The sequence below is a fragment of the Panthera onca genome, chromosome D4 (assembly GCF_046562875.1).
Source record: "Panthera onca isolate mPanOnc1 chromosome D4, mPanOnc1 haplotype 2, whole genome shotgun sequence".
Lineage (NCBI taxonomy): Eukaryota > Metazoa > Chordata > Mammalia > Carnivora > Felidae > Panthera > Panthera onca.
In genome coordinates, this window is record NC_138351.1 from 1,074,828 (window position 1) to 1,097,915 (window position 23,088).

Consider the following 23,088-nt stretch of genomic DNA (forward strand, 5'->3'; position numbering starts at 1 on the left):
CACCTGTGGGGATGGGCACTGCCCTGAAGTCTGACAGGCACCATCTGGTCTTTCATAACGTGAATCTTCTTTGGCTCCTGTTATGCTCATACGTTTTAGTACAGATGTTTCTCTAAATGTCAGCATACAACATTATTAGAACACATTGTATTAAGTTGAACCTAATGTTTTGAACATTTTTAACTTAGGAAACATCCATTTCATATGCTTCAGGCTAATATTTTATCTGTCATGTTAGAAGCCAGAGATCTCTAGAAGTTGGTCCTTCTGGGATTTTTCAGTACAGGTCACCATGAGGAACATGGGAGTACACGGCATTGGGGCTGCTGTGGACTTACACCAGGGCTCTGGGAGACAAAGGGGAGATTTTTAAAGCACCATTAGATGAGTAGAGAAGGAAAATTTCATTCCATGGAAAAGTGGAAATTACCTGTAAATGAGGAATATTAAAGTTTTTCATTTTGTTATTCCCCATTTATAGGAAGGATCTAGCTGTTATTGGAGGGCGGGGGCGGGGGCGGTTCAGCCCCAAAAGAGATTTCACAATCATCTCTGTCATTTCTCCTTATAGATCTTAGGGCAGAGAGTAAGACCATATTAAAAGGACACAGTAAAACCAAGAAAACATTTGTGCACCAAATGAAACTACAGGAGGCTAAAAGTCCCTTATCTACTTTATGTAAGTCCCTAATTTTGAGATGCTTTTCTGAGAAGACCGGCTCCCTTCTCTTTGTTCTGATACAGGAGTTGCCCAGGGGATCATAACTGGAATAAGAGGACTGTGTAATGGCCTGGGGCCAGCACTGTATGGCTTCATATTCTACATGTTCCATGTGGAACTGACTGAGTTGGAACCGGAATTGAATTCTGATAATACTGCCTTGCAGGTAAACTGGTGATAAGTCTAGTTGTATAACAACCACTGTGTCTGATTCCAGCAAATTCTGAACTTAAATTTGGAGAACGTTCTTGTTTATATAATGTTACTATTGTATTTGGTAGTAGTAAGTGCTGTGTTCCGTGCATTCCTGGGATTGGGGAAGGATCATTTCAGTGATTTAATATATTCTTCAAAAGCTCTGTCTTAATCTTGTTCAGAGTCCGTTTTGACCTACTCAAGCACTCTGGTCAGAATGCCTTCCTTCCGTGAAGCCCAACCAGGCCAAATAAAAAGTGAGATGACCTAAATCCCTGCTAGAAACTTGAGAGTGCTTTAGAGTGCTTTTCCTATTTATTTGATATTTCTTCAGTCCTTCCTTCAAAGCAGTGTTCAGTATTAATTTCTGTATGGAACTGCTCTTCATGTTCATGAACAGAGTGCTGACCTAAGGTTATAGGGTAGGACTGGAGATCCACAACTGCCATCTAAGCAGTTGAGAAGCGGTGCAAAGAGCAGTGACTGGTTGCCCTCTGTCATATTCCAGACACCAAGCTCTGTTAGATTCTGCCTTGATACTTAATGCAACATTTGCTTATGAAAAAAGGATTTACTTTTTGATGATTTGGGGGAGTCACCTAGGACTAATTTTGGATTGAAGACTAACCTAATTCTTTGTCTCCATTTGTTTCCCTTGCCCATCAGGGAGCTGTCATCCCAGGCCCGCCGTTTTTATTTGGGGCATGTATAGTTCTTATGTCTTTCCTGGTTGCCTTATTCATCCCTGAATATAGTAAAGGCAGTGGAATTCAAAAACACAGCAACAGCATCAGCGGCAGCCTGACCAACATGCCAGAGCGGGGCATTGATGAGGACATTGAGCCACTGCTGCAAGACAGCAGCATCTGGGAGCTCTCTTCTTTCGAGGAGTCTGGGAATCAGTGCACCGAGCTGTAAACTGGGCACAAAGGAGGGTTCTGCAGATGCCGTCTCTAAGAGCCATGGGGAGCCACACCACGTAGGAGATTTCATGGTGCTGGAGGGAAGATATTAGCGGCATCCTTCAGGGCCAGGTTTGAGAAGTGACTCCCTCCACCCTTCTGCCTCCTTCCTCCTCCTGGTTCTTTTCTTCTTTTTGTTTGTACATTAGAACAAGATTTGAAGTACTTTCCTGCAAAGAGTATTGCAGCTCTCAAAGTCATCTGGAGTCCACACTTCAAAACTTAAATAGAAAGATTTCGTATCTGTGGTAGGAAGCCTGGCTTTCCTTGAGTAATTCTGGAGTGATAGCGGTCTTTCCATCTCCCTTTCCGTGGAAGGTACAGGGTGGTGTGGACAGGAGTTGAGGTGAAAAGTCCCTTCTTATTTTCTTCCTTCCTGCTTCTCTGATCCTTGCCCGCTTAGCCCACAGGTGTTCGTGAGTGGCCACTCCAAGAGTCACTCAGTTTCAGGGATCTCTTGCCTTTGTTCAAAGGTCAAACAAAAACCCAAGTCTTATTCTCCTTTTCCTTCTACTTCCTGTTCTTGGCTAGAATGAAATTCAGCATATAAACCTCTGGACATTATTAATATTGATCAGTGATAACCTTTACTAGACAAAGGAAAATTTTCTTAAAAATTTAAATTATGAAGAACTGGCAACTCAGATTGCTAGTGTTTGGGTCAGATCCAAGGTGATTTTACAGAAGAAAAATACACATCGACTAGTCTGGTGGCAACACAGAAATTGAAGGAAGCTTCTAAGAAAGTTTTTGACAATATAAATATTACTAAGTGAGGATGAGAATTAGTGACTGGATACCGGCAGAATTTATATCCAACTTCGGACCATAGAACGTATTATTACCATCTGCTCCTTGCTGCATCTTCTGTGTTTGTCTTCTGAGTTTTTCTCATTCATCACACTCCTGCCTTAACTGCTCTGTAGTGTGCATTTGTTTCCAGTCAGTATTTCCATCTGTTTATCTGACTTTTGAATCTCATGGGAATATGCACATTAAATTCTTTTCTAAAACATGGTGGTTTAGGAAGCTCAGTTTCAGAAATAAGTGTCTTGCTAATTTTTCGAGATGTTTTATGGACAGAAAAATTTACAGATTTATATGTATTTTGCTGCACCAGTAAATGGACCATTAACTAGGGCCCACCCACCTTTAACAGAGCACTCCTCTGAAAGTTTTATAGGTATGAAATATATGTAGATATTTGTAAGGAGTTTTAAATTTTTTTTTGATGGGGTGCTGTGTAAATCTTGTATTTATAAATGTAATGAAGGTGTTGACAGAAAAATATATATACATTTTTTATAAGGATTGTGTACTGACTGAATACATTTAAAAGAAAATATATTTTGAAACCTGTTCTGCTATGAACAGATAACATATCTTTTTACTATGCTGTTGGTTTTTAAGTTAAGCTTCCTAATGCATAATAAATTTGCAATGGATACTTTTATGTCTTTGGTGTTTCTTTAAAGCAAATAGTACCATCAATCTTCAGGTTCTCTTTTCGGTGGCTATCAACTAAATTGCTAATCCTTAAGCTAATGCAAAAGATAGGTTTATTTTCAAAAAAAGTGATTTGTAACAGACTCCCTTCAAAAACAAACCATAACTTTTTTTTATTAAAAAAATAACCCAGGGACACAAACGTATTTGTATGCCTGTTTTATTAGCATTGTTCACAATGGCCAATGCACGTCCAGTGTTGGATGCGTGGATGAAAGTACTGTGGCACACACATACCATGAAATACTCAGCCTAAGAAAGGAAGTTCTGACACACGCCACAACATGGATGAACACTCAAGACCTGCTAAATGAAGTAAGCCAGGCACAAAAGGACTATTATCCACTTCTGTGAAGTATCTAGTCAAATTCAGACAGAAAGTGCAATAGGGGTTCCCAAAATTAGAGGAAAGGGCAAGCGGGAGCTTCTTGTTTAATGGGTAGAGTTTCAGTTTTGCAGGATGAGAAAAGTTCTGGAGATGTTGCATAAAAGTGAATGTACTCAATGCCACTGAACTATTGAAAATGGTTAAAATGGTAAATTCTATGTACCACAATTCTGCCACAATGTTTTTAAATGCCCCCATGACATTTTTACCACTGCTTATCAAAATTGTAGTTTCTTACCCAGCATAACAAATGTCAAAATTGAGATAAAATTCACCATTTTAACCATTCCAAAGTGTGCAATACAGTGGTTTTTAATTTATTCACATGGTTGTACAGTTGTTAGCACTGTCTCTAGAACGTTTCCATCATCCCAATAAAGAAACACCATATCCCTTACCAGTCACTACCAGTTCTTATCCCCATTACCTGGCAACTGGTAATCTGCTTTCTCTTTATAGAGATTTGCCTACTTTGGACATTTAATATAAACACAACCCTACAATATGTGACATTTTGTGTCCAGTTCTTTTCATACAGCATGTTTCCACGGTTCATCCATGTTGAAGTTTCATCCATGTGTCAAATTTTATTCCTTTTTAAAGGCTGAAATACATTCCATCATATGAACATACCACATTCCCTTTATTCATTTATCAGTCAAATGTAAATGGACATTTGGGTTTCCACTTTTAGCTTATTATGAATAATGCTGCTATGAACAATCTTATCCAAGTTTTATGTAAACATGCTTTCAATTCTTCTTTGGAATATACCTGGGATTGGAATTGCTGGTTTACATGGCAACTGTTTATTTGAGGAACCACCACCGTCTTTTTCACAGCAGCTGCACATTTTACGTTCCCATCAGTAATGTAGAAGGTGCGAATTTCTCCATATCCTTGTCTAGCACTTGTTGTTTTCTGTTTTGTCATCATTTATAGATAATTATGGTTGGTTTAAAATGGTACCTCAATGTGGTTTTCACTTGCAGTTTTCCTAATGACTAACGATTTGAGTCTCTTTTCATGAGTTGTTTGCCATTTGTGTATTTTCTCTGGAGAAATGTCTAAGTTCATGCCCCCATTTTGAACTGGGATGTTGTTCTGTTGTTGAGTTGTAAGAGTTCTTTACATATTCTGGATACTAGGTTCTTATCAGGTAAATGGCTGGCAAATGTTTTCTCCCATTCTGTGGGTTGTCTTCCCTTTCTTAATGGTGTACTTTGAAAAGTGTTAATTTTGATGACATCCAGCCTCTCCATGTTTTCTTTTGTTGCTTATTATGTTTGGTGTCCCATCGAAGAATTCATTACCAAATACAAGGTTATGAAAAATTACCCTTATTTTCTAAGAGTTTTAGTCTTTGACCCATTTTGAGTTAATTTTCATATGTTATGTGAGATATTTCAATCTCATTCTTTCTCATGTGAATATTCAGTGATCTAAGTACCACTTGTTTGAAGAGATTCTTTCCCCACTGAAAGGTGTTAGCACACATGTCAAAAATTTGATGGACAATGATGTGTGGGGTCTATTTCTGGAATTTTTATTTTTTCAAGAAAATAGCATTTTATTTTGTTATTGGTTTTGGTTTTCTTTGTTTTATTTAAATCCAAATTAGTTAACATATAGTGTAATGATTTCAGGAATAGAATTTAGTAATTCTTCACTTATATATAACACCCAGTGATCATCACAACAAGTGTCCTCTTTAATGCCCCTCGCCCACTTAGCCCATCCTCCCATCCAACGCCCCACCAGCAACCCGCAGTTTGTTCTCTGTGTTTACGAGAATAACCCTCAGTTTGTTCTGTGCTTGTTCTCTTATGGTTTGTCTCCCTTTCTGTTTTTATATTATTTTTGCTTCCCTTGTGTTCATCTGTTTTGTAACTTAAATTCCACATGAGTGAAGTCATCTGATATTTGTCTTTCTCTAATTTTGCTTAGCATAATACCCTCTAGTTCCATCCATGTTGTTGCAAATAGCAAGATTCCATTCTTTTTGATTGCCAAGTAAGGTTCCATTAGATATATACCACATTTTCTTTATCCATTCATCTGTCAATGGACATTTGGGCTCTTTTCATTCTTTGGCTATTGTCGATAGTGCTGCTATAAACATTGGGGTGCATGTGCCCCTTTGGATCAGCACTCCTGTATCCTCTGGATGAATTCCTAGTAGTGCATTGCTGGGTCATAGGGTAGTTCTATTTCTAATTTTTTGAAGAACCGCCTTCTAGAGTGGCTGCACCAGTTTGCATTCCCACCAGCACTGCAAAAGGGTTCCTCTTTCTCTGCATCCTCACCATCATCTGTTGTTGTCTGAGTTGTTAATTTTAGCCATTCTGACTGGTGTGAGGTGGTATCTCAGTGTGGTTTTGATTTGTATTTCCCTGATGATGAGCAGTGTTGAGCGTCTTTTTGTGTGTCTTTTGGCCATCTGATGTCTTCTTTGGAAAAGTGTCTATTCATGTCTTCTGCCCATTTTTTTCAATGAATTATTTGTTTTTTGGGTGTTAAGTTTGATAAGTTCTTTATAGACTTTGGATACTGACCTTTTATCCAATATGTCATTTGCAAATATCTTCCTCCATGCTATCAGTTGCCTTTTAGTTTGCTGATTGTTTCCTTTGCTGTTGCAGAAGCTTTTTATCTTGATGAGGCCCCAATAGTTTATTTTTGCTTTTGTTTCCCTTGCCTCTGGAGATGCGTTGAGTAAGAAATTGTTGTAGCTGAGGTCAAAGAGGTTGTTGTCTGTTTTCTCCTCTAGGATTTTGATGGTTTCCTGTCTTACATTTAGGTCTTCCATCCGTTTTGAGTTTGTTTGTGTATGGTGTAAGAAAGTGGTCCAGTTTCATTCTTCTGCATGTTGCTGTCCAGTTCTCCCAGCACCATTTGCTAAAGAAACTTTTTTCCATTGGATACTCTTCTCTGCTTTGCCAAAGATCTGTTGGCCATACATTTGTGGGTCTATTTCTGGGTTCTCTATTCTATTCCATTGATCTATGTGTCTTTTTGTGCCAGTACATATTTCTGGACTTTTAATTCTATCCCATTGGTCTCTATGCCTGTTCTTATACAAGTACCACATGGTTTTGATAGCTAGGTTTACAACAGTAAGTTCTGAAATAAAAAAGTGTAAATCCTCCCTCTTTATTATTTAAAGTTGACTATTCAGTGACTCCTGCGATTTCATACAAAATTTAAAATGAGCTTTTCCACTTCTGTGGGGGAAAAAAGGCAGCTGGTATTTTGATAGGGATTGCATTGAACCTGTAGATCACCTTGGGTAGTATTGCCATCTTAGCAATATTTAAGTCTTTCTACCCATATGACCAAGGGATGTTTTTCTGTTTAATTTTATGTTTAGATTGTTCACTGCCAGTGTATAGAAATACAACTAATTTTTGTGTGTTGATTGTGTATCCCACAACTTTGTTGAATTTATTAGTGCTAAGAGTTCTTTTTTTGTGGATTCGTTAGGGTTTTTTGTGTATTAGATCATGTCATCTCCAGAGATATGTTTCTTCCTTTCCAGTTTAGATGTCTTTTAGTTTTTTGCCTAATTTTCTGGCTAGAATTTTTAGTGTTGAAGAGCAGTGTCAAAAGCAGGCATACTTCCTAAGTATGATATTAGTTGGAGGTTTTTCATAGATTCCCTTTGTCGTGTTGTGGGAAGTTCCCCTCTATTCCTAGTTTGTTGGGTGTCTTGTTTTCTTTTTTTAATTATGAAAGGATGTTAGTTCTGTCAAATACTTTTTCTGCATCAAGATGACTGTGTTTTATTCTTCATTCTCTTAATGTGATGGATCACACTGGTTGATCTTCATATGTTGATCCACCCTTGCATTAATTACTGAGCTAGATCCCACTTGGTCATGGTGCATAATCAGTTTAATATGCTGTGGGATGCAGTGCACTAATTATTTTTGATGTTTTTAGGATTTTTGTATCTATTATCTTAAGGGATATTAGTCTTTTGTAGTGATATATGTGGTAATTCTGGCCATGTAGAATGAGTTGGGAAAAGTTCCCTCTTCTGTTTTCTCACAGGGTTTAAGAAAGATTGGTGTTGATAGTTCTTTAAACATTTTGGTAGAATGCCACTCTATTAGGGTGTCCCACACCAGTTATTCAAACAATTTAATGGAAAGAATTATTAACTAGGCAACTAAAAGAGTGAGCAGAGAACTCTAAGGCAGTTGTTTTCAAACTTCTGCATGCATTAGAGTCAGCTGGAGGGCTTGTGAAGCAGAGAGCCCTTGTCACACCATGAGAGTTACTGACTTAGTAGACCCTCGTGTGGTGCTGGAAAATATCTGTGCTTCTAACAAGTTCCCAGGAGAAAGTGACTGCTGATCATGGGACCACAGTTTAACAACTACTGTTCCAAAGTATCATGAGGGTGACAACTGCAGTTTCCCTGGGCTGAGAAGGGAAGAATACACATCTGAATTATTAAACTAGAGTCTTAGGAAAGGGTCCCCACGTGATTGGGCTTCAGACATCTGAAGAGGGGCTGCCAGGTGGCCAGTGGTGGAATTTCAAGCCTTGGAAGTAAGTTCTGTGGGGTGATGGCTGGGGGCTGACACAGTGTACCTGGTTCTGCCAGCAAACTGGGTTTGGCTGTCACTCTTAGAAAGAACTGCACTGCCAGCATGCAGAAGCATCACCAGAATGAAGTGAGAAGACAGGAAGGAGTCAGTCACGCCTCTTCTTCAGTTTGCAGCGTCCCTCCAGCATCCTTTTTGGCAGGGTGGAACTAAGGGACAGTGAGCTTCTGGTCCTTGCCACAAACTCCCCTGTGACACAGATCTGCGTTTCTAAAGTATCTGGATCTTCCACAGTCCTGCCATTTTTTGGGTAGCTATAGTTTTCTCCTAACTTCTCTACTGGGCATGAAGTACAATTGAACAATGTGGGGGGCAAGGGTGCCAAACACCTGTGCAGTTAAATCTACACATAACTTGACTCACCAAAAACTGAACTACTAATAGGCGCTTCTTGACATGGACATATATTTTGTATGTTACGTGTATCTTATACTGCATTCTTACAAAAAAGTAAGCTAGAGGAAAGAAAATGTTAAGAAAATCTTGAGAACACACATTTACAGTATTGTTTCATAAGAAGTCCATGTAGAGTGGACCCGTGCAATTCAAATCCTTGTTGTTCAAGGGCCAGCTGTAGTAAGAGGTGCCCCCAGAGAATCTCCTGAGTTCCAGGCAGAGCCCTCCTTTTGCCCACTGATGTCAGTGACCCATTTGCCTGAGGAGGCCAAGGACAGCTGCTTCCTCCAGTGCAGTGGAACCATAGCTGTGTCACCTTGTGGCAGTGTTACCCACATCCCTCCCATTAGCAGCTCTCAGAACTGCACAGATGGGTTAGTTAGTAGGTGTGATGGTAGGAATCCCTCCACTTCCTTGGGCCCGAAACCCCTGTATTCTGGCTCTTGAGAGCACCAAATACTGTCTCTCGCGACTGCCCTGTCAGAACTCCATCCTTTAAGGTTTGGGTTTTTATTATTACTACTCTTTTGATTAAAATTGTACACAATCATATATTTTTGTACAAAATAAAGTTTGCAAGCTTACAAAATTCAAAACAATGAGATAATGGTTAGATTAAGATACATATCATGAACATCAAGTTGTACACCTTAAATAAACACAATTTTTATGTCAACGACAATAAAAAGTCTCATGGATGGGGGAAGCCAGGAAGATGGTGGAGTCAGAGGACCCAAAGTTCACCTTGTCCCAGGGATACAGCTAGATAACACTTATATCAGCATAAATACCCCAGAAAATGATCTGAAGATTGGCAGAGCAAACACCACAGCTAAAGGTAGAGAAGACCACACTGAATAAGGTAGGAAGGGCAGAGACGTAGGTTTGGGGTGAAAAGAGACTATAGCCATCTATGGTCAGGAGGGAGCTTTACACAGTGATGTAAAGGGCAAAAAACAGACGATCACCCCAGCAATCCTACACGGGGAACCCTATGATATTTGGCTTTGAAAGTGAGATGGGACGAATTTCCTGAGTTCTTACATACAGTTGGGACTTAAAGTCAGGAACTTCAAAAATCAGCAGGCTTGGCTATGGGAGAGCCTGGATGTGATTAGGAAGCTCGATCCCCACCCTTAAAGCCAAAGCACCATCAACAGCCAGCAGAGATACAGCATGGGGGCAGACATGAGGGAGAATGATTTACTCATCTCAGAGAATGGCCAGGAGAGGCGAGGAGACCCTCCAGGAACAAAGGGGCTGGCAGGCGCTATTTCCTTCGCTTGTTCCCCACCATAAACACATGGCCACCAGTGGGAAGCAGTGCAGCACCCACACTCACTACCTAACTTGCTTACACCAAGCCCCAGCCACTCACTCTACAGCAGATCTACCCTTCTCAGTCCAGGTGCTTATGAGTCCCTTCCTCGAGAAGACTGGAACAAACCCTACCAACAACTTTTCTAGCAATATATGCCTCAGGTCCAGCAGTGGAAAGTCTCATTACACAAGGAGACCAGCACATACCTTGTTAAAATGTGCCAGACCCCAGCTGGGTCCAAACACTACCCACAATAGGCAAACAGCTTCTCTCTGCAAACAACTGAAGGAAAAAGCAACCAGCACATAACAGCAGAGCACATGCAACCCAAATTTCCTGAAGCGAACACTGGGGAACACAGAACACTGTACTGCCAGGCACTATAGGACCTCTGTATAGGGCTATTACTTCAAGGACACATAGCTGACTTTCCTAACACACAAAAACAGAGAAGGGAACAAAATGAGACAGAGGAGTATGTCCCCAAAGAACAGGACAAACCACAGCAAGAGACCTAAGCAAAACAGGGGTAAGTAATATGCCTGATAGAGAATTTAAAGTAATGATGATGAAGATACTCACTGGACTTGAGAAAAGAGTGGAAGACTTCAGTGAGACCCTTAAAGAAATAAAGAAGACAATAAATGAAATTAAAAACACACTTGATAGAATAAATGGCAGGCTAGAGAAAGCAGGGACCACATTAATGACCCAGAAGACACTAATAGAAAGTAATTAAAGCTGAGCAAGTGAGAGACAAAAGTTATACAAATTGAGAATAGACTTAGGGAACTCAATGAGTCTACCAAGTATAGTAACATTCACATTACAAGGATAGAAAAAGGAAGAAGAAAGAGGTAGAAGGAAGAAGAGGAAGAAAACAGATATCCCCAACAAAATCAACCACATGAGGTCCACACCAAGATGTCTATATAGTAATTAAAGCAACAGAAAATAATGATAATTTTTTTAAATAAACAAGAGAAAAGAGTTACATACAAGGGAAACCCCACAAGACTATCAGGATTTTTCATCAGAAACTTTGTAGGCCAGGAGGTGTGGCATAATTGTTTCAAAGTGCAAAAGGGAAAAATCTGCAGCCAAAAGTACCCACTACCATAAGGATACTCCCTAGGCCTGAGTAAAGAAGACATCAGTGAGACCCTTACCACAGAGATAAAAGACAAAAAAAAAAAAAAAAAAAAAAAAAAAACTGGAGATGAAGAAAGCAATAAATTGGATTAGAAACACACTGGATGCAATGAGCAGCAGGAATGGATGGAGCACAGGAATGAATTAATGACCTAGAAGACAAAGTAATGGAAAGCAATGAAGCTGAAAAAAGAGAAAGAAGAATTAGGCAACACAAGAATAAACTTAGGGAATTCAGTGACTCCTCAAACGTAATAAAATACATATTGCAAGAGTCTCAGAAGAAGAGAGAGCAAAGGGGGACAAAATTTATGAGGAAATAATAGCTGAAAACTTCCCTAATCTGGGGAAGATCCAGGAAGCACAGAGAACTCCCATCAAAATCAACAAAAGCAGCCAACACCTAGACATCTTGTACTTAAACTTGCAAAATATAGTGACAAAGAAAAAAATCTTAAAAGTAACAAAAGAAGTCCTTAACATAGAAAGGAAAACCCAAAAGACTAGCTAGAGCTTTCTCAAAAAGAAATCTGGCAAGCCAGAAGGGAGTGGCATGATATATACCGGGTGCTGAATGGGAAAAATATGCAGCCAATAATACTCTATCCAGCAAGGCTGTTATTCATATTAGAAGGAGAGATAAAGAGTTTACCAAACAAAAAGTGAAGGAGTTTGTGACCACTAAGCCAGCCCTGAAAGAAATATTAAAGGAGATTGAGTGCAAAGGAGAGATCAAAAGTGACAGAGACAAGAAAGGAAGAGAAAATCTCCAGAAACAATGACAAACAGGTAATAAAATGGTAATAAATACATCCCTATCAATAATTACTTTGAAGGGAAATGGACTAAATGATCTAATCAAGACATAGGGTGTCAGAATGGATTTAAAAAAAAAAAAAAAAAAAAAAAAAAACCATCTCTATTCTCTATTGTACTTGACAAGAGACTCATTTTAGACCATACCTGAAGATTGGAAATGAGGGGATGGAGAAAACTTTATCATGCAAATGGATGTCAAAAGAAAGCTGCAGTAGGAATACTTATATCAGACAAATTAGACTTTGTGTTTTTCTTTTAAAGAATTGGAATTCATCCCTTTTTCTACAGGAAGCCTCAAGAAGTTAAGTGACTCCATTTTTTTTTTAAACATTTATTTAATACTGAGAGAGAGACACACACAGAGGGTTAGCAGGGGAGGGGTAAAGAGAAAGGGAGAGACACAGAATCTGAAGCAGGCTTCAGGCTCTGAGCTGTCAGCACAGAGCCCAACGCGGGGCTTGAACTCACAAACTGCAAGATCATGACCTGAGACGAAGTCGGTGGCTTAACCAACTGAGCCACCCAGGCACCCCAGACAAATTAGACTTTAAAACAAAGACTGTAAAAAGAGAAGAAGAGCATTAATCATAAGAGGACAATCCAACAAGAAGATACAATTGTAAACATTCATGAGCTCAACATGGAAGCACCCAAAAAGCAGCTACATAAAGCAGCTAATAACAAACATAAAAGAATTGATAGCAATACAGTAATAGTAGGGAACTTTAACATTCCACTTACATCAATGGACAGATCATCTAAGCAAAAAATCAACAAGGAAACAATGGATGTGAATGACACACTAGATGGCATGGACTTAACAGATATATTCAGAACATTCCATCCTAAAGCAGCAGAATACACATTCTTTTCAAGTGCATATGGGACATTCTACAAAATAGATCACATATTAGTCACAAGCAAGCTTCAACAAATACAAAAGGTTGAAGTCATACCATGCACCTTTCCTGACCACAATTCTATGAGACCAGAAGTTCCTGGAAAGACCACAAATACATGGAGGTTAAACAACATGCTACTAAACAATGAATGGGTCAACCAGGAAATCAAAAAAATTAATAAAATAAAATAAAATATAAACATGGAAACAAATGAAAATGAAAACACGATGGTCCAAAACCTTTGTGATGTAGCAAAAGCGGTCCTAAGAAGTAAGTATACAGCGATACAGGCCTACCTCAAGAACTTAGAAAAATCTCAAACAACCTAACTTTAAACCTAAAGGAGCTAGAAAAAGAACAGGCAAAGCCTTTAAAAGGGGATGGGAAGACACCTGGACGGCTCAATCAGTTAAGTGTCTGACTTGCTTTTGGCTCAGGCCATGACCTCATGTTTCATGAGTTTGAGCCCCAGGTTGGGCTCCCCATTGGCAGTACAGAGTCTGCTTGGTATTCTCTTTCTACTTCTCTCTCTGCCCTTCCCACTCTCTCTCAAAATAAGTAAGTAAACTCTAAAAAAAAGATACAGAAACTAAAAATGAACAAACAAAAACAAACTAGTGGAACAGATCAAGGAAACCAGGAGCTGGAAATTGCTAAAATTGATAAACCTCTAGCCAGACTTCTGGAAAAGAGAAAGGACTCAAAATCAAAAATGAGAGAGGAGAAATACCAACTAACACCACAAACATATAAACAACTTTAAGAGATGATTATGAAAAATTGCGTGCCAACAAATTGGACAACCTAGAAGAAATGGATAAATTCCTAGAAACATATAACTTACCAAAACTGAAGCAGGAAGAAACAGAAAATTTGAACAGACCAATTACTAGCAAGTAAACTGAATCACTAATCAGAAATTCCCAACAAACAAAAGGCCTTACAGACTACTTCACAGGCAAACTCTGCCTTTAAAAAAGAGTTAATACCTATTCTTCTCAAACTATTCCAAAAAATAAAAGAGGAAGGAAAACTTCCAAAATTATTCTAGGAGGCCAGCATTACCCTGGTACCAAAATCAGATAAATACACTGCAAAAAAAGAGAACTACAGGTCATTATTTCTGATGACTATGTAAAAATCCTCAACAAAATACTAGCAAACCAATTCCAACAATACATTTAAAAACTCAATTCACCACAATCATGTGGGATTTATTCCCAGGATGCAAGGATAGTTCAATATTTGTAAATCAATCAATGTGATACATCACATCAATAAAATAAAGGATAAAAACCATATCATTACAATAAATACAAAACACATTTGAGAAAGTACAATGTCCATTCGTGATAAAAAAAATCAACGAGCATACCTCCACATAATAAAGGTCCTACATGAAAAACTCACAGCAAACATCATATACAATGGAGAAAAACAGAGCTTTTCCCCTAAGGTCAGGAACAATACAAGGATGTCCACTCTCACCTCTTTTATTCAATATAGTACTGAAGTCTTAGCCACAATAATCAGACAACAAAAAGAAATGAAATCTATTATCCAAACAGATAAGAAGTAAAATGTTCACTATTTGCAAATAACATGATACTATATATAGGAAACCCGAAAGACCACCAAAAAACTACTAAAATTAATCAATGGATTCAGTAAGATTGCAAGATACAAAATCAACATACAGAAATCTGTTGCATTTCTATACACCAACAATGAAGCAGGAGAAAAAGAAATTAAAATAATCCCATTTAAAATTGTACCAAAAAAGAAACAAACTAGGAATGAACTTAACCAAAGAGGTAAAGATCTGTAGTCTGAAAAGTATAAAACAATGATGAAAGAAATTGAAGATGACACAAAGAAATGGAAAGACATGCTCACGAATTGGAAAAACAAACAAGGTTGAAATGTACTACCCAAAGCAATTTACAGATTTAATTCAATCCAATCAAAATACTAACTATTTTTCACAAAAGTAGAACAACAACCCTAAAATTTGCATGGAAGCACAAAAGACCCCAAATAGCCAAAGCAATCTTGAGAAAGAATAAAACTGGAGGTATCACAATCCTAGATTTCAAGACATAATACAAAGCTGCAGTAATCAAAACAGTATGGTACTGGCACAAAAACAGACACATAGATCAATGGAACAGAATAGAAAGTCCAGAAAAAAAAACACCACTTTAAGTCAACCAATCTTCACCAAAGCAGGAAAAATACACAATGAAGAAAAAACTCTCTCTTCAACGAATGGTGTTGGGGAAACTGGGCAGCTACATGTAAAAGAATATAACTGGACCACATTCTTATACCACACACAAAAATAAAATGGATCAAGGACTTGAATGTGGGACCAGAAACCATAAAAATCCTAGAAGAGAGCTCAGGCAGTAATTTCTCTTACATCAACCATAGCAACATTTTTCTAGTTATGTCTGCTAAGGCAATGGAAACAGAAGCAAAAATAAACTATTGGGACTACATCAAAATAAAAAGCTGCACAGCAAGGAAACCATCTACAAAACTAAAAGGCAACCTACTGAATGTTAGATGGTATCTATAAAATGACATACCTGATAAAGGATTAGCATCCAAAATATATACAGGATTCCTAAAACTCAACACCCAAAACAATCCAATTAAAAAACAAGAAGACATGAACAGACATCTCTCCAAAGAAGACATAGAGGTGGCCAACAGACACATGAAAAGACACTCAACATCATTTACCATCAAAAATATGCAAATCTCAACCACAATGAGATATCACATCACACTTGTCACGATAGCTAAAATCAAAAACACAACAAACCACAGTGTTGGCAAGGATGTAGAGAAAAAAGAACCTTTGTGCACTGTTTGTGGGAATGTAAACTTGTACAGCCACTGTGGAAAACAGTATGGAACTTCCTCAAAAAGTTTAAAAAAAATGGCATTATCATACAATCCAATAAATGCACTACTGGGTATTTGCCTAAGAGACACAAAAACACTAATTCAAAGGGATACAATACAGGTACCCCTATGTTTACTGCAGCATTATTTACAATAGCCAAATAATAGAAGCAGCCCAAGTGTCCATCCATAGATTAAGTGTTAAACATGTGGTGTATATATACAGTGGAGCATTATTCAGCCACAAAAAAAGAATGATATCTTGCCATTTGTCATAATATAGATGGAACTAGACAGTATAATGCTAAGTGAAGTAAGTAACTCAGAGAAAGACAAATACCATGTGATTTCACTCATGGAATTTAAGAAACAAATGAGCAAAGGAGAAAAAGAGACAAATCAAGAAACAGACTCATAACTATGGAGAACTGATAGTTACCAGAGGCAGGATGGGTAAAATAGGTGATAAGGATTAAAGAACACACTTATTATGATGAGCACAGTGTAACGTACAGAATAGCTGAATCACTGCATTGTACAACTGAAACAAATATAACCCTATATGTTACCAATATTAGATTAAAATAAAAAATTTAATAAAATTTTTAAGTTTCGTGGATACTTGGATTTAAGTGGAGAAAAGTATATTTCTATATACTAGCAATAAACAATTAGAAAATTAATTTTATTCACAGGATAAATTTCTGTGAATTTGAAAACATTTGAAAAATTCAACTTTTATGATAACGCTTCAAAAAGTGGGTATAGAGGAAATGAATCTCAGCAAAATAAAACATGACAAGCCCACAAATAACACACTACTCAATAGTGAAAAGGTCGGAGCTTTTCTTTAAAATAAGGAACAATAGGGGCGCCTGGGTGGCGCAGTCGGTTAAGCGTCCGACTTCAGCCAGGTCACGATCTCGCGGTCCGTGAGTTCGAGCCCCGCGTCAGGCTCTGGGCTGATGGCTCGGAGCCTGGAGCCTGTTTCCGATTCTGTGTCTCCCTCTCTCTCTGCCCCTCCCCCGTTCATGCTCTGTCTCTCTCTATCCCAAAAATAAATAAAAAAAAACGTTGAAAAAAAAAATTTAAAAAAAAAATAAAATAAGGAACAATATAAAATGCCCACTCTTACCACTTTTATTTAACATTGTATTGAAAGTCTTAGGCAGAGCAATTAGGCAAGAAAAAGAAATAATAGGCATCCAAATTGGGAGGGAAGAAGTAAAACTGTCACTATTTGCAGATGACATAATATTACATGTAGAAAACCATACAGACTCTAAACAAAATAAATGAAAGACTCCATGGGCGTCTGGGTGGCTGCCGTTTGAGCATCTAACTTTTTTTTTTTAATGTTTATTTTTGAGAGAGACGCAGACTGCAAAGTGGGGGAGGGGAAGAGGGAGACACGGAATTGGAAGCAGGCTCTAGGCTCTGAGCTGTCAGCGCAGAGCCTGATGCTGGGCTCAAACCCACAAACTATGAGATCATGACCTGAGCCCAAGTCAGACACTTAACCAACTGAACCACCCAGGCGTCCCGAGCGTCCAACTCTTGATTTTGGCTCAGGTCATGATCCCAGGTTTGTGGGACCAAGCCCCATGTCAGACTCTGCACTGAGCATGCAGCCTGTTTAGGATTCTCTCCCTCCCTCTACCCTAAATATGAACTATTGAAGAAATTAAGAAAACAATTCCATTTATAATTGCACCAAAATGAATATAATACCTAGAAATAAATTTAGGAGGTAAAAGACCTATATACTTAAAACTGTATGACAGATGAAATAAATTGAAGAGAACCCTCCAAAAATGGAAAGATATTCAATGTTCATAGGTTGGAAGAATTAATACTGTTAAATATGCATATTATCCAAAGCAACCTTCAAATTCAATGCAATCCCTATTAAAACTCCAACTGTATTTTTTCATAGATATAAAACAAGCAATCCTAAAACGTTCATGGAACCACAAAAGACCCCAAATATTCAAAGGAATCTTGAGAAAGAACAACAAATCTGGAGTATCACACTCCCTTATTTCAAATAATATTGTAAAAGTTTAGTAATCAGTATGGTGTTGGCATAAAAACGAACACATATAGAACCAACAGAGCCCAGAAATTAACCCACACATATATAGCCAATTCATTTATGACAGAGGAGCCAGGAAAATACAACTGGGGGGAAAGATGAATTGTTAAATCAACGTTAGTGGAAAAAAGAACAGCAACATGCGGAAGAATGAAACTGGACAACTGAATCACACCATTCACAAAAATTAACTCAAAATAGATTAAAGACTTGAATGTAGAACTTGAAATCATAACAAACCTAAAAGCAGTAATGTCAATGTCAGTCTTGGTAATAAATTTTTGGATCTCACTCTAAAAGCAAAGGCAATAAAAGCAAAAGTCAGCAAGTGGAACTACATCTAACTGAAAAGCTTCTTCCCAGCAAAGGAAACCATTAACAAAATGGAAACGCAAACCACCAGAATAGGAGAAAAATTTTGAAATTTTGCATATCATATATCTGATAATGGGTTAATATCCAAAATAGATTATGAACTTATAAAACTCAAGAGAAAACAAACACAAAATCTGATTTAAAAAAAAGGGGGGGAGGAGGGTGGTAGACCTGAAGAGACATTTTTTCAAAGACTTATAGATGGGCAACAGCACATGATTCTCAATGTCACTAATCATCAGGAAAATGCAAATCAATGTATTTGCTATGCTATGCAATGCAATGCACAATGAGCTATCACCTCACACCTGTCAGAATGGCTATTAAAAAATAAAAATAGGGGCACCTGGGTAGCTCAATCGGTTAAGTGTCCAAATCTTGATTTCAACTCTGGTCATGATCTCACAGTTTGTGAGATCGAGCCCCACTGCTTAGGATTCTCTCTCTCCCTCTCTCTGTGCCTCCCCCCCCCCCACACACACACTTTCTCTCTCTCTCTCTCTCTCTCTCTCTCTCTCTCTCAAAATAAATTTTAAAAAATAAAAATAACATTAGTAAGAATGCACAGAAAAGGGAACATTTGTTCACTGTTGGTGGAAATATAAATTGATGCAGCCACTATGGAAAACAGATGTCGTTTTCTTAAGTAAAAGACAGGAACTACCACGTTAATCTAGCAACTCCACTTCTGTGTATTTATTGAAGAAAACAAAAACACTAACTTGAAAAGATATGCATCTTCCTTTTCTTTGCAGCATGATTTACAAGTTCCAAGATATAGGAACAATCTAAGGGTCTCTCAATGCATTAACGGACAAAGTAATGCAATACACACACACACACACACACACACACACACACACACACACACTAAAATATTACTCAGCCACACACAAAAATCTTGTTTAAAAAAATTCATTTACAATAGCTCCCCCCAAAATTAGGAGTAAATCTAACAAAATATATGAAGGATCTGTATGCAGACTACGAAACACTAATGAAGGAACTCAAACAAGACCTACTTAAACGGAGAGGCAGCATGGCAAAGATGTCAATTCCCCCAAAGTGATCTACAGATTTAATGTAATTCTTAAAATCCCAGAAGGATCTTTGTAGATAGACACAAGAAGATACTAAAATTTGTATGGTAAGAGTGTAGTAGTAGCTCTGATAATTTTGAAAAAGAACAAGTTGGGGGCATCGTGCTACCTGATTTTAGTAAGTACTTTGTAGCTACAGTAATCAAGACCATGTGGTGTTGGAAGAGAGACAGACACATAGCAGAGCAAAGAACCCAGAAACAGCCCCACGTAAGAATGGCCAAATGATGTCCGACAAAGGTGCAAAAGCAAAAAAGTGGTCCATGTAGATCTAATTCTTTACAACTGCTCTACAGTATATCTTTGTAGCATTGAGGCTGCTTTATGACTTCTAACTGTTCTTGCACAACTTTTCAATATATTTTCCACACAGTAACCAGAGTGATCATGATAAAAATCTGTCACGTCTTGTCCCTCAATTGCCCAACACCTCTGGCCCCCTCACACTGGTCCAGAGACTCCACATACCCTCCCCCAATTCTGTTGCCCCCTGCACACCGACCACCCCCAGACCCCTAAAGTCGCTTCTGCCTCCGGGCATTCTCACGTTGTCCCCCTGATGCCTTTCCTGACTGTCCTATTGAAAATCACCATCCAGGGGCGCCTGGGTGGCTCAGTCAGTTGAGCGGCCGACTTCGGCTCGGGTCATGTGAGTTCGAGCCCCGCGTCAGGCTCTGTGCTGACAGCTCGGAGCCTGGAGCCTGTTTCGGATTCTGTGTCTCCCTCTCTCTGACCCTCCCCCGTTCATGCTTTGTCTCTCTCTGTCTCAAAAATAAACATTAAAAAAATTTTTTTTTTTAAATTAAAAAAATTAAAAAAAAAGAAAATCACCATCCAGTCCCCAGAACAGCCTCTACCATTCTGACCTTCAGAGTTGCCTTTCTAAACACAGGACTGTACTATTCTGAAGAAGACTGGTTTGCTGTGGAAATGCACTCTGTTCTGCCAGAAGTTGGTTAGTTTTTTCCTTCTCTTAGCTGCAAAGCAGAAACTAAACTATCTGAAAATTCATCCTATGAAGGGCAGTCTGTTTTCAATCTCACTCTGTTAAGTTCAGAGTACATCTCACATTCTGATCTCTGCACCCACTCTGCTCCCTTGGGATCTGCCCTGGAGGGGCTAGCTGCTGGGAAGGACTCGGAAGTGCACTCACTCAGGGGCTAAGCACTGGTTTGAGAGCCAGGAGCAGCTAGAAATTGTTGTCTGGGCACCTTCCCTGACCTTCTCAGGAAAGAGAACAGTTTGGGCAAGGAACACAGAGGAGCACTGGGTAGAGCTTCTGTTCTGGGACAGCCTTGGATGCTCTTTGTACCTGACTGAATGTCCAACAAAACAGCTATAGATCACCATCCTTTGCCAACTGGAACTCCGGGCTTCTGGTTCTTTTCTAATGAGACATATGCCTTCTATCTCTTACCACATATTTCTTCATACCATCTAGACTGAATTCATGGCCACTGTATTCACCATTGAATTTTCTCATGTATTTTCTGATTTTTGTCTGTGTCCCTGTCTAGTGGAGACAATATGTCTGCTGCCTTTAGCTCCCTGGTCCCATTGTGGGTCCAGGCACAGAGCTCATTGGTGTTCCTGAGCCAGAAGCCCCAGCAGGCAGCTGCACATGGGGAGAACCCACCCTGAGTCCCAGGCTCCCCAGAGCAGGTGCCTGGTGCTGCCCCTTCTCAGATATACAGCACTGTTCGGGCTCTTCAAATAGTTTCTGTTCCCGTTCTATCCCTTGTCCAGGGAGATGGCAATCTTGGGCAATGGAGTTTGGGTTTTATTCTTTTTACGTTTTTCCTTTCTCATTTTCAGTTCTGTGATTAAGATAGATGGAGTGAGCATCTGGACTAGGTTCCCCTGTCTCGCTTTCTAGATTTCTTGTATTTATTTCGTTTGTTTGTTTTTAAGTTTGAGAGAGACAGAGACAGGGAGAGTGGCGGAGGGGCAGGGAAAGAGGGAGAATCCCACGCAGGCTCCAAGTTGCCAGCACAGAGCCCAAAGCGGGGCTCGAACTCGCAAAACTGAGATCATGACCTGGGCCAAAACCAAGAGTTGGACACTGAGCTGACTGAGCCACATAGGTGCCCACGCTTTGCTGTGCTTGAAAGTTTTTTTCTTTCCTTTCTTTTTATTTTCTATGTTTGCCTGACCTTCCTTGATGTTGCGCCCGGCAATCTATCTCACAATTTATTCCTAGTACCAAACACTCTTGAGCAGTAATATCAAGACAGTATACGTCACAGCTACACTTCTGAGTTTTTTTGTTCTTTCCTGTTTAACGACAGTAATGATTTCACATCAAATGTATATAACACATAAAGAGAGGAGTAAGAGAGAAAAGTGATACTACCTCATATGAAAGTACACTAACCTACTTCCTCTTCTAACCATAGTAATTCTAGACGAAAGCACTGTCCTCTTCTGTCATGAAAGAGTACTTGAAACTTCCTTGTCCTTATCTTTTCTACCAGCATGGCGAGCTCCCAAAAGTCCACTCAGGGGAGTTCTGAGTCTGGCCAATTGCTGGATATAAAAGTAATATTAGGAAAGATAATTACATACCAAAACTGCTTATGAATCTCCTGTTTAAGGCTATTGCCCTACAATTATAGAAGAATCAAAAAACCTTTTTTTCTGAATATGTTCAGAATATGTTTTTCTCCATTATTAGTTAAAAACAAAAGAAACATCCCTAGCAGCAAAGTTTTCAACTGATTGCAACCATTAACTTATTATAATCTTTTTTAAAAGAAATTGCTTTCAATTACATGTTCATGCTATTTCCTTCAAAAATGAATGAGTGAACGAATATATTTCAACTGTCAGTTGAATGCAGGTCGGCACTAAGAACGTTGCGGTGATCCTTAGTTTTGGCATAGCACTAAGAAGCTCTCAAAATTTTGTGGGGGAAATGAATTCAACTACAGCAATTTAAAGAAGAAACTATATTCCCCCCATAATGAACAAGACAAACAGGGAAAGATGGAGCTTCCTAGTCAATCCACTACACTGCCCCAGAAAAGAGTAATCCTTGCACATCCTACCAGTGTACCTAAAGATGCAGAGCAAAAGTTAGAGCAGAAGATGGGGCTGATGATGTTCACACGCCAAAAATAACTTTGGGTGGGGGTTAATTTCCCAATCCCAGGGAAACAAAGACTTTCATAACCATGTTCCATGGAGGCAACAGGTTGCAAGACCAACTAAGTAGCGCTAAAAACATAAATGTCCCCTAGACTACTAAGCTTTTATCATAATAAATAGGCTCCCAAGAAACTATCCATAATGCTAGAGAGACTCGGTCCATACCAAGGAACTCATTCAGTTAATCATTTGACTCTCCATTATTGAGGGTTCAGTGCATATTAGGCATTACCATAGGCAATACAGGCACAAGATGTCTAAGACATGGTCCCTGCTAAGAAAAACAACTCCTGATGATCTTTGTGCCTCACTCCTGACTACTTCTCAGCATTTTCTGAAATGCCTCTCAGTAAGCTGACCCAAAGACAGTTTAATTTTGATGGATATAATGAGATGATGATGTTGACGATTATGAAAACAGCTTCCATTTGCATTTTTTATATTTAGTCATTCCACTTATCAACACAAAAGTTCTATGAAGTA

At 38.8% G+C, this 23,088-nt stretch overlaps 1 protein-coding gene and 1 long non-coding RNA gene across 4 annotated transcripts in view; one reads left to right on the top strand and one right to left on the bottom strand.

The window, feature by feature from the left end:
- SLC71A2 (solute carrier family 71 member 2) overlaps positions 1-3,331 on the top strand; it is a 73,279-nt gene extending 69,948 nt beyond the window's left edge. For both annotated transcript variants that reach the window (XM_078436130.2, XM_078436129.2), the window contains 2 exons: positions 745-887; positions 1,583-3,331. In XM_078436130.2, coding sequence (XP_078292256.2) covers positions 745-887; positions 1,583-1,834 — 395 coding nt within the window. In that variant the 3' untranslated portion in view covers positions 1,835-3,331. The remainder of the gene's footprint in view (positions 1-744; positions 888-1,582) is intronic.
- LOC144614013 (uncharacterized) overlaps positions 1-23,088 on the bottom strand; it is a 64,788-nt gene that overhangs the window by 17,541 nt on the left and 24,159 nt on the right. The gene's annotated exons all lie outside the window — the stretch shown is intronic.